This window comes from Physeter macrocephalus, chromosome 7 (genome assembly GCF_002837175.3).
Source record: "Physeter macrocephalus isolate SW-GA chromosome 7, ASM283717v5, whole genome shotgun sequence".
Lineage (NCBI taxonomy): Eukaryota > Metazoa > Chordata > Mammalia > Artiodactyla > Physeteridae > Physeter > Physeter macrocephalus.
In genome coordinates, this window is record NC_041220.1 from 74,510,206 (window position 1) to 74,525,414 (window position 15,209).

General features: G+C 38.5%; 1 protein-coding gene across 3 annotated transcripts in view; it reads left to right on the forward strand.

Moving 5' to 3' along the window:
- Positions 1 to 14,958, forward strand: part of CDS1 (CDP-diacylglycerol synthase 1) — a 69,463-nt gene extending 54,505 nt beyond the window's left edge. For 2 of the 3 annotated variants that reach the window (XM_007106859.2, XM_055086062.1), the window contains 5 exons: positions 1,666 to 1,734; positions 4,514 to 4,666; positions 6,497 to 6,616; positions 8,880 to 8,983; positions 14,438 to 14,685. In XM_007106859.2, coding sequence (XP_007106921.1) covers positions 1,666 to 1,734; positions 4,514 to 4,666; positions 6,497 to 6,616; positions 8,880 to 8,983; positions 14,438 to 14,567 — 576 coding nt within the window. In that variant the 3' untranslated portion in view covers positions 14,568 to 14,685. Of the gene's footprint in view, positions 1 to 1,665; positions 1,735 to 4,513; positions 4,667 to 6,496; positions 6,617 to 8,879; positions 8,984 to 14,437; positions 14,686 to 14,826 lie in introns of those variants that run through there. The other variant, XM_055086061.1, reaches the window with a different exon arrangement.
- The last annotated feature ends 251 nt before the right edge of the window (positions 14,959 to 15,209 follow it).

Below are 15,209 nucleotides of genomic sequence, written 5' to 3' on the forward strand. Positions count from 1 at the left end.
CCCCGCGGCATGTGGGACCTCCCTGGACCGGGGCACGAACCCGTGTCCCCTGCATCGGCAGGCGGACTCTCAACCACTGCGCCACCAGGGAAGCCCTAATTGGCTATTTTGATGTTATCACATGAAGGCATTTATGGAGGGACTGAGACAATTGTTCAGATAGAAAACCCGTTTTGTTCAGTGATGTAGAGATAGTTTATCATTCCTAGAGGAGTGCGTGGATGGCCTGTCCTTCAAAAACACCTTCCTTAAATTCTTCCCCACATAGGAGTCCAGCACACAGCATTAGCTGAGCTGTGGGGATACTGGCCAGCAAGCTATATACATTTCTAAAGTCTGTAAAGCTTATTTCAGCACAAGAGCAAGTGGTGAAGTAGTCAAGGCTTTTATACCAGCTGAGAAGTTGTTGGCTTAGGAGCCCTCAGAGGCTGTAGAAGAATCTCACTGTCTGATTTTGAACATCAATTTCTAGTGAATTACCAGGCTGGATTAGTTGTATAATATACATAAGATGTAATTAAGCAAGTTAACCCCTAAATCAATATGATATGGGTCAATTTAATTCGATGAGCTATCTTTAAAATAATCAGCAGGCACTTCTGAATTTGAGTCAACTCCTACTTCATGACAATAATACTGAATTATCCTAGGAGACAGTGTATATCAGTCACTTCTCTATGGCGGAATTGTTATCAGATTGGTCAAGAAAGGCTTGGTGCTTTATAAACTTCAGGACAAGAGCTCATGTAGTTTAGCATATCACCCATTCCTATCTCAGAAACTTCCCTCTGATATTTATTTGGCTTCTGTTCCCATTGATCCACTGAAAGGAATATCACAGAGGCCGTGTCAGTGATCTCCTGATGATCATAGCCCCGTACTGAGTCCTTATCTTACAGAGCGCCTCAGCCAGTTAACACTGTCTACTCCTAAATCTTTTTCTCCTGCCCCTGCTTCACCAAGTTCTAGACTTTCCTCCAGATTTCTCTCCCTGAATGCTCCATGGACTAATAAACAATAGCCGGAATCTGAAACAAACAGTATTCACAGAAGCCCAATATGTTTCTTCATGGAGAAAGACATATATAGTGACTAAAGGAGGGAGGATATATGCATACTTGTGAGGCAAATACTGAACCTAGGGCTATGGAGCTTTTTGCCATTTCAGAAAGAGGACTGTTGTAAGCTTGGCATTTGGGAATATATGAAAATCTAGGGTGCTGCAGAATCCATGTTTTGTTATACTCATTCTATTTTTGATCAGTAGTAGGTCAACACAGACCATGTATACTTAGAATGAATGAATATATCTCATCCTTATTACATTATTCTGGGGGTTTATATAAGCATGAACATCATGGGACAATTATTTCAGCATAGAGTTTATAGTCCTTTGAGTGAAAAAAGCAAATTGAGGCTATTTACAGAAACAAACATATTCACAGTATGTAGGATGTCTGAAGGCCTAATATGTGTTCGACTCTACTAGAGAGATTTGCGCGAATAAATCACCATCATGGACTGAAGGAAAAAGGGTTTCAAAGCCTTTCCAATACGAAAAAAGAAGGAGAGAGGTACAAGGTATTATGGGAATTTATTGAACATATATATCTGTGTGTTTTGTGAATGCAGTAACTCTTTCTAATTCTATTTGGGCTTTTTCAGTTGTCTCCTAAAAAGACTTGGGAAGGATTCATTGGCGGTTTCTTTTCTACAGTCATCTTTGGATTCATTGTGAGTTTCACTAGGATTTTTATTTTATTTGTATTTTGAAAAGTGGTAGCAAGTTTGTTAGTCTATTCTGAACCTAAAAGAATTAAACCAGAAAATGCTAATGATGTATTAACTGAAGCCCACTAGACAGAATCCACAGGCATACCTCAGAGATATTGCAGCTTCAGTTCCAGGCCACCACAATAAAGCGAGTATTGCTATAACTCAAGTCACGTGAATGTTTTGGTTTCCCAGTGCATATAAAAGTTACAGTTACATTATACTGTAGTCTATTAAGTGTGCAATAGCGTTATGTCTAAAAAAAACAATGTATACACCTTAATTTAAAAATACTTTATTGCTAAATAATGCTAACCATCATCTGAGCCTTCGGTGAGTCATCATGTTTTTGCCGGCGGGAGTCTTGCCCGGATGTTGATGCTGCTGACTGATCAGGGTGGTGGTTGCTGAAGGTGGGTGGCTGAGGCAGTCTCTTGAATAAGACAGCAAGGAGGTCTGCCACATCGATTGTCTCTTCCTTCATGAAGGATTTCTCTGTAGCATGCAAGGCTGTTTGATGGCACTTTACCCTGCTCAGTAGAACTTCTTTCAGAATTGGGGTCAACCCTCTCCAACTCTGCAACTGCTTTACCAACTACGTGTATGTAATATTCTAAATCCTTCGCTGTCATTTCAACAGTCTTCACAGCATCTTCACCAGGAATAGAGTTCATCTCAAGAAACCACTTTGTTTACTCATTCATAAGAAGTAATTTCTCATCCGTGAACGTTGTATAATGAGATTGCAGCAATTCATTCCCCTCTTCAGGCTCCACTTCTAATTCTCTTGCTATTTTACCACATCTGTAGTTACTTCCTCCACTGAAGTCTTGCAGTTGGAAAAATGGTGCCATTAGACTTGTTTGAGGCAGGGTTGCCATAGACCTTCAATTTGTGAAAAACACAGTACCTGTGAAGCACAATAAAGTGAGTGCAATAAAATGAGGTATGCCTGTATTCTATAGCCCAGTAACTCTCATCCTGGTCTCATATCAGAACCACCTGGGGAGCTTACACAGCACCTATGTCCCAGCCCTCTCCCAGGTCAATTAACTCCCTCAGCTGATTCTCATATAAAGCTAGGCTTGAGACCCGCTGTTGTGTTTTGGTAGTTTCTAACAGCTGTTCTGCCTTGTGGGTGCACAGGTGCTGGGACGGGTGGTGGCTTTGAATAAAAGCAGAGAATGCAAATGATATCGAAGAGTTCTGTCTCTTTAACACATGCCGGCTGCTTGGCCTAGTGGGTGCTTACTGCTGTGAGTCCAGTTTACAGAAAAAGCTTGTTAAAAATAATTGATGTTTACTTTTAGCTATGAATAATGGATATTGTTAATGTTTTAAAAATTAGCGTACAATTATGGAATTTAGGTTTTTATTCAAAGGTGTCTTGTGAGAAATCAAAAAAGGTACAGAAAAATGGCTGGATATAAGATAAATATACCAAAAAAAATTACTGTCAGGAAGTTTAATTTTTTAAGAGTCTTGTCCCTAACAGTTCTAGAATATATTCTATAGCCAAATATAGAGTGACTAATAACAACATGGAACTTTGAGAGGGAGCAAATATACAAATAAATGGAAATGGGCCAGGCTGGAGGGGAAAACCACCATAATTCCTGTTTATCAGTGTAGTTCATTCTCAATGAAAATTGCAATAGAATTAAAAAAATTATTCCAGTGTTTATTTGTTAGAATATCAATGAGGTAATAACTGATGAACAGACAATGAAAAAGGGATCTGGTCCTGTCCAATGATTATACATTATGAAGAAGGGATTGTTAAGTTAAATAATACTACAAGAATCTGGTATCGTTAAAGACAATTTAGAAATACTACAAGAACAGCCATATCATTGGAAGAAAATAGAGCTACCCTATAAGAATGTAATGCATGACAAAATAAGGAGGAGGGAGCTTATATATTTTTTTAATAAGTAATTTTGAGGAAACTGGTTGTTTGGAAGCAAAATCAATTTATATCCATTTCTAGTGTCATATTTGCACTTCTATTAACCATTTTTGAGCAGTATAATGGTGTGAATGTAAAAGAAAGAAAATGAATTATTGTCTAGCAATTTAAATTTATAATAAGATATTTTGTTTTTTTGTATCTTCTTCCATGGCTGAGGATAACTAGTTTTAAAAATTGCAGTGATGTGTCCAGGGAAAGAGTAATTCAGTCAACATTGTCTGGGTTGGTTAAGAACAATGGTGTTTTTCACCTGTGCTGTTTTCTTAGTAATTTTGAATCAGTTTATTTTCTTAATTGATGAAATTAATATAACCTTTATGCAAGAAACTTTAGTCCTGTACTCTCCCATACCTTTATAATTGTTAGCTTCTGCTGACATTAAATGTGTTCTTAAAAAAAGTAAAACCTTGCTATAATGCTTGTCTAAATGTTCAAATCGGCTTCTTTTTCTCACTTTCCCCTTCCCTCTTTTTATTGTGGTTATACTGAGATTATAATCATACTGATTTCCAAAACCTTTTTTTTTTCTAAAGGCTTTTTAAAGTCTTTTATTCCATCGGTTATGGTCATTTAACTTTGAAAATACATGGCAGGATGTGAATGCGAGGAAAATTTGGCATTCTGTTTCTGGCCTTTCTGACACATAACATATATACATTTAAAAATTTTTATATATATACACACATGCGCACACACACACACACACACGTATACATACATACATATATTTTCATTCAATGTTTTACGAACGCTTGCTTTGTTATTTAGGCCGCTTACGTGTTATCCAAATACCAGTACTTTGTCTGCCCAGTGGAATACCGAAGTGATGTAAACTCCTTCGTTACAGAATGTGAACCCTCAGAACTTTTCCAGCTTCAGAGTTATTCACTTCCTCCCATTTTGAAGGCATTGTTGAGACGGGTAAGATAAACATGGTGGGGATCCTCCCTCCCAAAGATTAAGCTTCATTTATTGCAAGAGATCGATTTCTGCAGAATTTTTAACCCTGTAATACAGATCACTGTCTGCTTGGCATCAATCATATATTCTGTCCCCTTGTGATTTCCCTTTTTTGTATATAAAGTGAATATTACTGTCACAAACCAGTTGTCTGTTAGAAACTTACTTGCCTAATGGTTTGAATACTGGTGGTAATTTATCTTGAAAACATTTTTAAATGTCTCTTAGATTTCTACAAATCAAACGAGTTATAATGAGTTTCACGTGTAACTGGTATAAATTGACTCAATTTAAAACTTAATTAAAATTCACCAGGGCTTCCCTGGTGGCGCAGTGGTTGCGTGTCCGCCTGCCGATGCAGGGGAGCCGGGTTCGCGCCCCGGTCTGGGAGGATTCCCACATGCTGCGGAGCGGCTGGGCCCATGAGCCATGGCTGCTGAGCCTGCGCGTCCGGAGCCTGTGCTCCGCAACGGGAGAGGCCACAACAGAGGGAGGCCCGCATACCACACACACACAAAAAAATAAAATAAAATAAAATAAAATTCACCAGCTCAAAAATTACTTGATTTTTAGGGGACTTTTACTAGTACAGAAAGCTGCTGTTTCTAAAAATCAGTTTCCCTTCCAAAAGCACACTGCTGCCATTTAAAGCCAACCCTGAAGGATGTTGACATGCTGTCCAGTAGATCCCTGCTGATCTATGCTACCAGGACTAGTGGGTGGTTGGTTAAAGTGGGGAATCAAATAATTTTGTGTGTGTGTGTGTGTACACACATGAATGCATCTGAAACATTATTTATTTATTTATTTATTTGGCCATGCTACACAGCTTGTGGGATCTTAGTTCCCTGACCAGGAATTGAACCCTGGGCTCTGGCAGGGAAAGCGCCAAGTCCTAATCACTGGACCTCCAGGGAATTCCCTGAAATATTTAACTTTTAACTAAAGTTAATTTTTGAGAAGAAGGTTAACCAACAAATTATTTCTCTACTTGACGTCTCAAAACATTGATTCCAAGAATATTTTTCAGTGTCCAAGCCATCTATCTTTGATACTGCTAATCTTTGACTGGGGCAAGGCCGTTCCTTTGCAAACAGGTCCAAAGATTGGAGTTCTTAGTGATCTTTCTTAAACCACACCCATTATGCACTCTCTACAATTTGTAGTTTCAGTTTATTTAAAGTGGAGTAAGAACTAAGAATTTACAAAATAATTTGACTGCAGAATTCTTCTCAATTTTTATGGTTTCCTCCCCAAATCTTTTATAATTGTCTTGCTGATGCTAATTTTGGTAGTCTTTTTAAGCATTTTATTTTCAGGTGTTTCCACAGCATTTAACTTAATTTTAAGAGAAAGACCAACTTTTCCCTCATTTGTCATATAAAATTAAAGTGAAATAAAATACAAAATACATTATATAATTACAAAAACAAAGTGCTACTGGTAAAAAACAATGTCAGAAATTAACTGATTCTTGGTAAGCCTACGACCCAAGTGATGTAGAAGTTTCTAGACAAATTAGAAAAGTAGCCTATCAGATTTTAGCACACCAGGCGCTTTCAGTATGCTTACAGAGGGAATAGGGAGTGCTGGCTGAATAAGCAGAGAGTGGTAACGAGAGCTTACACATTTATTTTTTCCTATGATCTTGAAAGTTTGTGAAATTAACCAAAATATGGCATGTGCTTTGACTTAGTGTTTATATATAATGGCTCTGAGTTTAGGTGGCGTGCTCGAATACATTTTTCATGCAGTTAGCCCCAACCCCTCTCCTTTTTTTTCCCTCTTTAGGAAACAGTAAGCTTGTATCCTTTCCAGATACACAGCATTGCTCTTTCCACATTTGCATCTTTGATTGGCCCATTCGGAGGATTCTTTGCCAGCGGATTCAAAAGAGCTTTCAAAATCAAGGTGTGTGTTTTAGTTTCTTTGTTACAGTGTCACAGAATATAATTAGAGAATGTAATATAGTTGGAATTTGGTTCTCTTTTGGTCTCGGGCATTAAGCCCCTGGGCAAAAACTTTTCCACCCTATTTGTGTCAGCCTCACAGAGCATATATTCTTTCTTGTTAGGTTTTGGTCATGCCGTGTTAATACATTTTAAAGTGTTATATCACCCTCTTTTCTAGAAATGGCATGTGTCACTTAATGCTGGGACAGACACAGAATCTTGGTCCTTCAAGTGTTCATTCAAGAATCCAGCTATGAGTTGTCTAAGTTTAGTGTCCTGTCACAGTCTCAAGTGAAGGGAAGTGCAAGAGAGCCTTTGGATATGTAACTGTCCATTCTGCTGGACCCCAGGGGTCAGCAAACTCTTTCTGTAAAGGGCCAAGTCATACGCTAATAGCAGCAATATTGCAAACTACTCAGTTCTGAAGTCTTCCACTGTAGTGTGAGAGCCCCGTGGACAATACATCAATGAATGGGTGTGGCTGGGTTCTAATGAAACTTTACTTACAAGAAACAGGCAGCGGGCTGGAATTGGTCTGTGGGATATAGTTTGCTGATCCCTGTTCCAGATACTTAAAATTAGCCCTATGTTTTGTTTAACTTAAATTCTCATAAAGTGAGATATATTTGGCCTATTATCTCAACTCTGCTCATATGGCTTCACTAAGTTAAGACTGAATGTGTGCCATTGGGAGTTAGAGAGTGGCTACTGAAGGTGGGGTGGTCAGGGCAGGCTTCTCTCAGGAGGTGGCGTTTGAGTAGGGATATCAGGAAAGGAAGAGAATGAGTCCTGCAGAGAAATCGAAGGAAGGGAGTTCCAGCAAGAGCAAAGGAGTAGAGGAGGTCAGCGCTGGAAGGAGAAGAGGAACGCTGTGGCCATGGTAGCGGTAGGTGGTCAGACTACAGAGAGTGGTGGCCAGATCCCAGAGGCCAGGGAAATAAACGCGAACTCAGTGAGCACTTGCAATGGGGAAGATACTAGCTTCGGTGGAATGCAGTATGCAAAAGTGTACAAGATGTTGTCCCTGTTCTCATGATGCTCACCACCTACTAGGGGAGATAATACACATCCACACAGAACCGTAGCAATAGCTATGCAAGACGAGAGGCCTGTAAAGGCTGCAAACAGCAAAGCGGGATGGAGTTACCACGGCTCTGTTGTGCTTGGGTTAGTAGGGAAGAGAAGGAAGGAAATGTGTTGGCAAAAATTAACCAAAGAGTTTTTCAATAGTTGTTTTAAACAGAGAAATGTTATGTTTAGAATGGTCGTGTTGTTTTTTTTTTTTTGCGGTATGTGGGCCCCTCACTGGTGCTCCGGACGCGCAGGCTCAGCGGCCATGGCTCACGGGCCCAGCTGCTCCGCGGCATGTGGGATCCTTCCGGACCGGGGCACGAACCCGTGTCCCCTGCATTTGCAGGCGGACTCTCAACTGCTGCGTCACCAGGGAAGCCCTAGAATGGTCTTTAATGGTCTCCAATCCAGGGTTTCTCGGTGAATGGTGAGGTTTCTTTTCATGTCCGAAATGATGGTATAATCACTGTTGCATTTTAGAGGTTTTTAGGCTGCTTGAGTAAACGAGAAGGACAATTAGTCATTTCCATTTCCTGGGCCCTGACACGTGTGGATGGATCTATACAGGGTCAATCTGCAGAGGCTTACTAACCATTCCCTTAATGTGGCCATTTAATGGACGAACATGTCCCAAATGAACTATCTATTTTGATTTCCTTTTTACCCCAACACATAAAAAAAGAAATATTTATCACAGTAGTAAAATATTTATTTCAGAGTAAGAACCATTAGGATAAACATGAGCTAGAACCAGTTGTGTATCTGTCAACAACACTAAAATAGCTCCCCAAATAGTTTCTGATTAAACAGGAGAGCAGGCTATAAGATTAGATTAGTAATAGCTGATAGCATTTTTGATTTAGAAAAAGTTTTATTAACTAAAAAAAGTTAGTGCTAGATTTAATTAATATTTAATTAGTGTTATTTGAAAGCTGTGGGTCAATTCAGTAGTCATTCTAACATGGGCACATATTCCAAAGATGCAGTTTTAATCTGTTGGACATGTTCTAATAAGTTTGTATTTAGTGGGAAAATCCAATAGTAAAGTATTTTCCTTCAAGTCCATGATGTCAAGGAGACATTTACACATAGGAATTTTATAGCAGGTGATTTTTTTGAAAAGTTACTAATATGTTTGTTTTTTTCTGAAGGATTTTGCAAACACCATTCCTGGACATGGTGGGATAATGGACAGATTTGATTGTCAGTATTTGATGGCAACTTTTGTGCATGTGTACATCACAAGTTTTATAAGGTACTTCTAGATTTTTAAAAAATGTTTTATTAGATGATTTCTTGGAGTTCTCATTTCGATAGGCATTAGTTTGAATTAGTTACTTTTGTCATAGGTAATCTAAAATAGCGAAGGGAATGGTGGCTCCTGGAACTCTGTCACACTGTAGCCTTGGGTAGTATGATTAAATTATACTTATCTCCCTTACATTTGAACAAGTTAAAAAAATAGTATATGTCATAGTCTAATAGGGCTGAGTTAAGATTCAGTTAGAGTGGGTGAATGGTACTAGATTTGGAACAGCAGATTTAATTTCTCAACTGTGGACATTGTGGTGACAGTGAACCCTAAGAGTTACTTAAAAGGGAGGAGGACATAATGATTCACCCAGTCCACCAGTTATTGCTTGAGCGCCTGCTATGTGTTGGGGAATGTTCTGGGCACGGATATAGCAGAGAACAAAACAAACCAAATTCCTGTCCTCAGGGCTTATTTTCTTACTGGGGAGTTGGAGGGAGAAGGGGCAGAAGTGGAGAACAAACAAATGTAGCTTGTTTGGTGGTTATAAGTGCCACGGAGAAAAACAGAGCAGTCCGCGGGATTATGGGTGTGTATGGGGTGGGGGTGGGGAGTGGAGAGGCGGGGAGGGGTAGATGGAGGGTGTTGCTGTTTTATATGGGGTGCTTTATTCTCATTACTAAACTTTAATGTTTTGGATCTGCCCTGAAATGCCAGTTTGAGGTGTGAAAGCTAACCACATCAACCACATGTTAACTTTATAAAGTTAACATGGTCTCTACTGGTGTCTGGGCCTAGAAAAACCTGTATTTCCTTTAGAGTTATGTGGATTGAAACTCATATTTATAGGTCCCTAAATATGCATTTTAAATACATACCCATAGTAGTGTGAGCATTTTTGTATTAACTTTTATTTTCCTTGAGCACTCTTGTTAGGAGTTTATCTATTTCATTAATCTTTACAAAGAATCAAATTCTGACTTTACCTTTCTCTGTTGTGTATTTGTTTTCTATTTCATTGATGTCTACTCTCATCTTTCATTCTTTTATCTTTTTTAAAAACTGTATTGCCGTATAGTTGATTTACAATGCTGTGCTAGTTTCAGGTGTACAGCGAAGTGATTCAGTTATACAAATATTCATTCTTTTTCAGACTCTTTACCCATATAGGTTATTATAGAATATTGAGTAGAGTTCCCTGTGCTATACAGTAGGTCCTTGTTGGTTATCTATTTTATATATAGTAGTGTGTGTATGTTAATCCCAAGCTCCTAATTTATCGGCCCCCCCCTCTGCCATGTTTCGCCTTTGGTAACCATAAGTTTGTTTTCGAAATCTGTGAGTCTGTTTCTGTTTTGTAAATAAGTTCATTTGTAAAAACTAGATTCCACATATGAGTGATATCATATGGTATTTGTCCTTGTCTGACTTACTTCACTTACTTTACTTAGTATGATAATCTCTAGGTCCATCTGTGTTGCTGCAAATGGCATTATTTTGTTCTTTTTTATGGCTGAGTAATATTCCATTGTATATATGTACCACATCTTCTTTATCTATTCCTCTGTTGATAAACATTTAGGCTACTTCCATGCCTTGGCTATTGTACCATAGTGCTGCAGTGAATATTGGGGTTGCATGTATCTCTTTGAATTATGGTTTTCTCTGAATATATGCCCAGAAGGTGGATTGCTAGATCATATGGTAGTTCTATTTTTAATTTTTTAAGGAACCTCTGTACTGTTTTCCACAGTGGGTTTACCAATTTACATTCCCACCAACAGTGCAGGAGGGTTCCTTTTTCTCCACACCCTCTTTAGCATTTATTGTTTGTGGACTTTTTGATGATGGGCATTCTGACTGGTGTGAGGTGATACCTCATTGTATTTTTTTTTTAATTTTTAAATTTTATGGTTTTATGCAGTAGGTTCTTATTAGTTATCCATTTTATACATATTAGTGTATACATGTCAATCCCAATCTCCCCATTCATCACACCCCCCCCACCCCCCGCCACTTTCCCCCCTTGGGGTCCATACGTTTGTTCTCTACATCTGTGTCTCTATTTCTGCCCTGCAAACCAGTTCATCTGTACCATTTTTCTAGGTTCCACATATATGCGTTAATATACGGTATTTGCTTTTCTCTTTCTGACTTACTTCACTCTGTATGACAGTCTCTAGATCCATCCACGTCTCAACAAATGACCCAGTTTTGTTCCTTTTTCTGGCTGTACCTCACTGTAGTTTTGATTTGCATTTCTCTGATAATTAATGATGTTGAGCATCTTTCCATGTGCTTCTTGGCCATCTGTATGTCTTCTTTGGAGAAATGTCTATTTAGATCTTCTGCCCATTTTCTGATTGGGTTGTGTTTTTTTTGACATACAGCTGCATGAGTTGTTTGTATATTTTGGAGATTAATCCCTTGTTAGTCACTTCATGTGCAAATATTTTCTCCCATTCTGTGGGATGTCTTTTCATTTTGTTTGTGGTTTCCTTTGCTGTGGAAAAGCTTTTAAGTTTAATTACGTCCCATTTGTCTATTTATTTTTGTTTTTATTTTCATTACTCTAGGAAGTGGATCCCAAAAGATATTGCTGCAATTTATGTCAAAGAGTGTTCTCCCTGTTTTCCTCTCAGAGTTCTATAGTGTTCGGCCTTATATTTAGGTCTTTGATCCATTTTGAGTTTATTTTTGTGTATGTATAGTGTTAGAGAATGTTCTAATTTCATTCTTTTACATGTAGCTGTCCAGTTTTCCCAGCACCACTTATTGAAGAGACTGTCTTTTCTCCATTGTATATTCTTGCCTCCTTTGTCATAGATTAATTGACCATAGGTGTGTGGGTTTACTTCTGGGCTTTCTATCCTGTTCCATTGATCCATATTTCTGGTTTTGCATCCTTTTTCTCTTTAGGTTCAATTTTCTGTTCTTTCTCAAGCTTCTTGAGATAAAGCTTAGATTACTGATTTTCAGCTTTCTTGTCTAATATATTTATCTAACATTATATATTTCCTCTTAACTACTGCTTTTTGAGTGCTCTTTTTAAGTACTTTCAAGTATTCTCATCCCACATTATATGTGTAGTTTCATTATTCAGATACAAATATTTTCTGATTTCCAGTTCTATATCTTCTTTGACATGGGATTATTTAGAAGTGTATTGATTCTCTTCCAAAGAAATGGAGATTTTCTCATTCTCCTTCCTTTATTGATTTTTGCTTTAATTCCACTGTGGTCAGAAAACATACTCTTTATTACTTCAGTATTAATATTTTTCATGACTTGCTTTGTGCCCAGGCATATTATCTACTCAGATATACATTGTATGTGCACATGAATCAAATATGCATTGTGCAGTTTCAGGATTACTGTTGTAAGTCAACTGGGTGAAGTTTAGCTAAATCTTCTGTACTGATTTTTTGGTTTGTTTTTCCATATGCTTGTTCTCTATCACTTACGAAGAGAGCTTTGTCAGAATCTCCCAGTTTTTGCTTTATATATGTTGAGGTTGTATTAGGTGTCCACATATTTAGAACTCGTGTCTCACTGTTGAATCACTCTTGGTATCATTCTATAATGTCCATCTTTACATACTACTTGTTTAGAGCTTATTTTGTTGAATATAAGTATAGCTACATCAGCCTTATTAGTGTTTGCATAATATTTCTGTGCCTTTTTCCTTATATTTAAAGTGTGTTTCGCTTTTCTCACAAGGATTTTGTTTTTTATAACCCAGCTGACAATCTTTGTCTTTTTAATTGGAGGATTTAATCCATTTGCATATGATTTATTTACTGATATATTTGAGTATTAGTAATTAGTGGCTTTAAATCCTTAGAACTCTTTATTTGCAGAAGATGGCAGCTTTTAGAGCATTAACTCATACTTTTTTTTTTTTTTTTTTTTGATCTGCTGTTCTCTCAGTAGGGAAAAGTCATGCTGAGCCATGTTGTCCTCCATTTGAAAGTACACATTTAGACGATTAGAAATACAGTGCTAGAGCCAGTGTGCAACTAGCTGGGAGCCCCTGCTGACAATTTTGCATTTAGCTGAACTTGCTAGAATAGCCTTCCTTTTCTCTGTGGGCCCTACCCTGGGTTTATGTTAGGAAGTTGCTGAATCTTTTGAAGAAATGTAAGGCAAGCTGTGTCCTGACTTGAGTAGACTGTAGCTGTGAGAGACATATGGCTTCAGGTTTTTGGCAAATGAGTTGAGCCACGTGTACAGAGGTGACCCATGGGACGGCTAATCCATGCTATTGCGCACTGTCATAAATTTAATTACCCATGTAAATGTCTTTCTCAGAATTCTGCGCCATTCTCCATCTTGCTTTTTCTCATTGGATTTTCCTAATCCCTCTCCACAAAAAGTAAGCCCACTCTGCTTTTCCTATTCAAGTGGATTGTAGAAATTACAAAGAACAATACATCTACATCACAGTCTGAATTAGGTTCATTCTGAATTTAACAAAATAGCACTTGAGCAGTGTAAGTGCAGAAACACAAGTGATCTCCAGCTTATAAATGGGTTGAGTTCTAGGGTGCAAAAGGTAGGAAATTGCAATCCCCTGACTGTCATGGTGTCTCTGGAGGTTGGGAATCCTGGTTGGGGTCTTTTCTGACCCAGAGTGCACCAATCAGAGGGTGCAGAGAGAAGGGCTGGCATGGGGACGTTGGAGGAGCTTCCCCAGAAGGAGCCGCCCAGGGAGAGGCCCCTGCGCAGGCTGGTAGGATACCTGTTGGAGAGCAGTGTCACTGCCCAGTGGATACTTTACTTAACACTGCCTGGGCTTATTTCCTCCCCAGTGGGGCTGCTGGGGAAGATGGGCAGGGCTCTCGACCTGCTAAAGCAGATCCGTTTTTATTTGGTTTCCTATATTGGGGTTTACCTAAGACCTTCTTTGAAAAAAGGCTGTTGTTCCCATTGTAGATCCCAGGCGGGGGCTTCAGGGCTGGGCTCAGGAAGAGTTCCCCGACGGTATTTCTTCAACAGAGTACCTTCCCTGTCTGATGTTTCTTTGAAGCTAAAGACTTAAATTATGTCTTCATGTTCTCTTTTGGTTTATCCTCATCTACCAGGAGTGGTCCTTTTTTTTACAGAATGGTTTCCGCATCTTGTCCAATCTCAGGATTTGCCTTTTTGCAGATTTTTGTGCAACTTAGATCTGCACTCCCTAAATTGCCTCGTGTTGTTCCTGTCTTCTGTGTTTGCGCATTCTTCCCACATCTCGACTGTATGCCTCTCAATGCAGATAGTTCTAAGGTTTTTTTTTTTCTCCCTTTGACACAAACGTTGGGCATTAAAGTGGGCTCTGATCAAGAGCTGTTTCAATTCTGTAAAGATTGATCCTCTGCACTTAAATGCATGGTTTATTTTAAATTACAAGTCTGTGCTTCCTTTAGCTCTCTTAAAATAATAGTGTGAACTTTGTCTTTTCTGCTCTGTTATCAGGGGTCCAAATCCCAGCAAAGTGCTACAGCAGTTGTTGGTGCTTCAACCAGAACAGCAGCTAAATGTATACAAAACGCTGAAGACTCATCTCATTGAGAAGGGAATACTACAGCCCACCTTGAAGGTATAACTGATCTGGAGAGGGAAGGACTGACAGTAAAGAATTCTACAGGAAAGCACCGACAGATGACATTTTGTAATTGTGCAGAAAAATGTTGAAAATGCAATAGATTGAAGTTTTACAGACATGTTTCTTCTCTGAAATTACTGTGAATATTTAACACTTACTTGATCTAAGTTATGAAATAAGTAGCAAATGCCAGGCAAAATATCCTGTACTTTTTCTAAGTGTATTTTCTGATGTTAACTTCCTTCCCATTACTTGCTAGGTTTCATCACTTAAAAGACTTGTGTTTTAAAGAGTCACAACACTATGAGTAAATTGAGGATGTCTTGAGATTGCACCTGGCAGTGTGCCCTTTGCACAAATATTTACTTTTGTAGTCAGAGCTGCTCTTCATTTCAGCAAAATGTTTTATGTAAGGCACAATAGGAAGTTAGTTCTCCTCTACTTCCTCCTCTTTCAGTCTGAAGTATTTTCTGAAGGGCTGAGTTGGATCCAAAAAAGAAATACTGTCCACTTTTCAAAGAAGTAAGTAATCATTTGCCAGGGAAAAACATTCCACTTTTAGGTAAGTTTTGAAATTCAAAAGAGAGAGGCTGAAATTTCTACCATTATTATTGGTTTGCCAGAAAGAGCAGACATCAGACT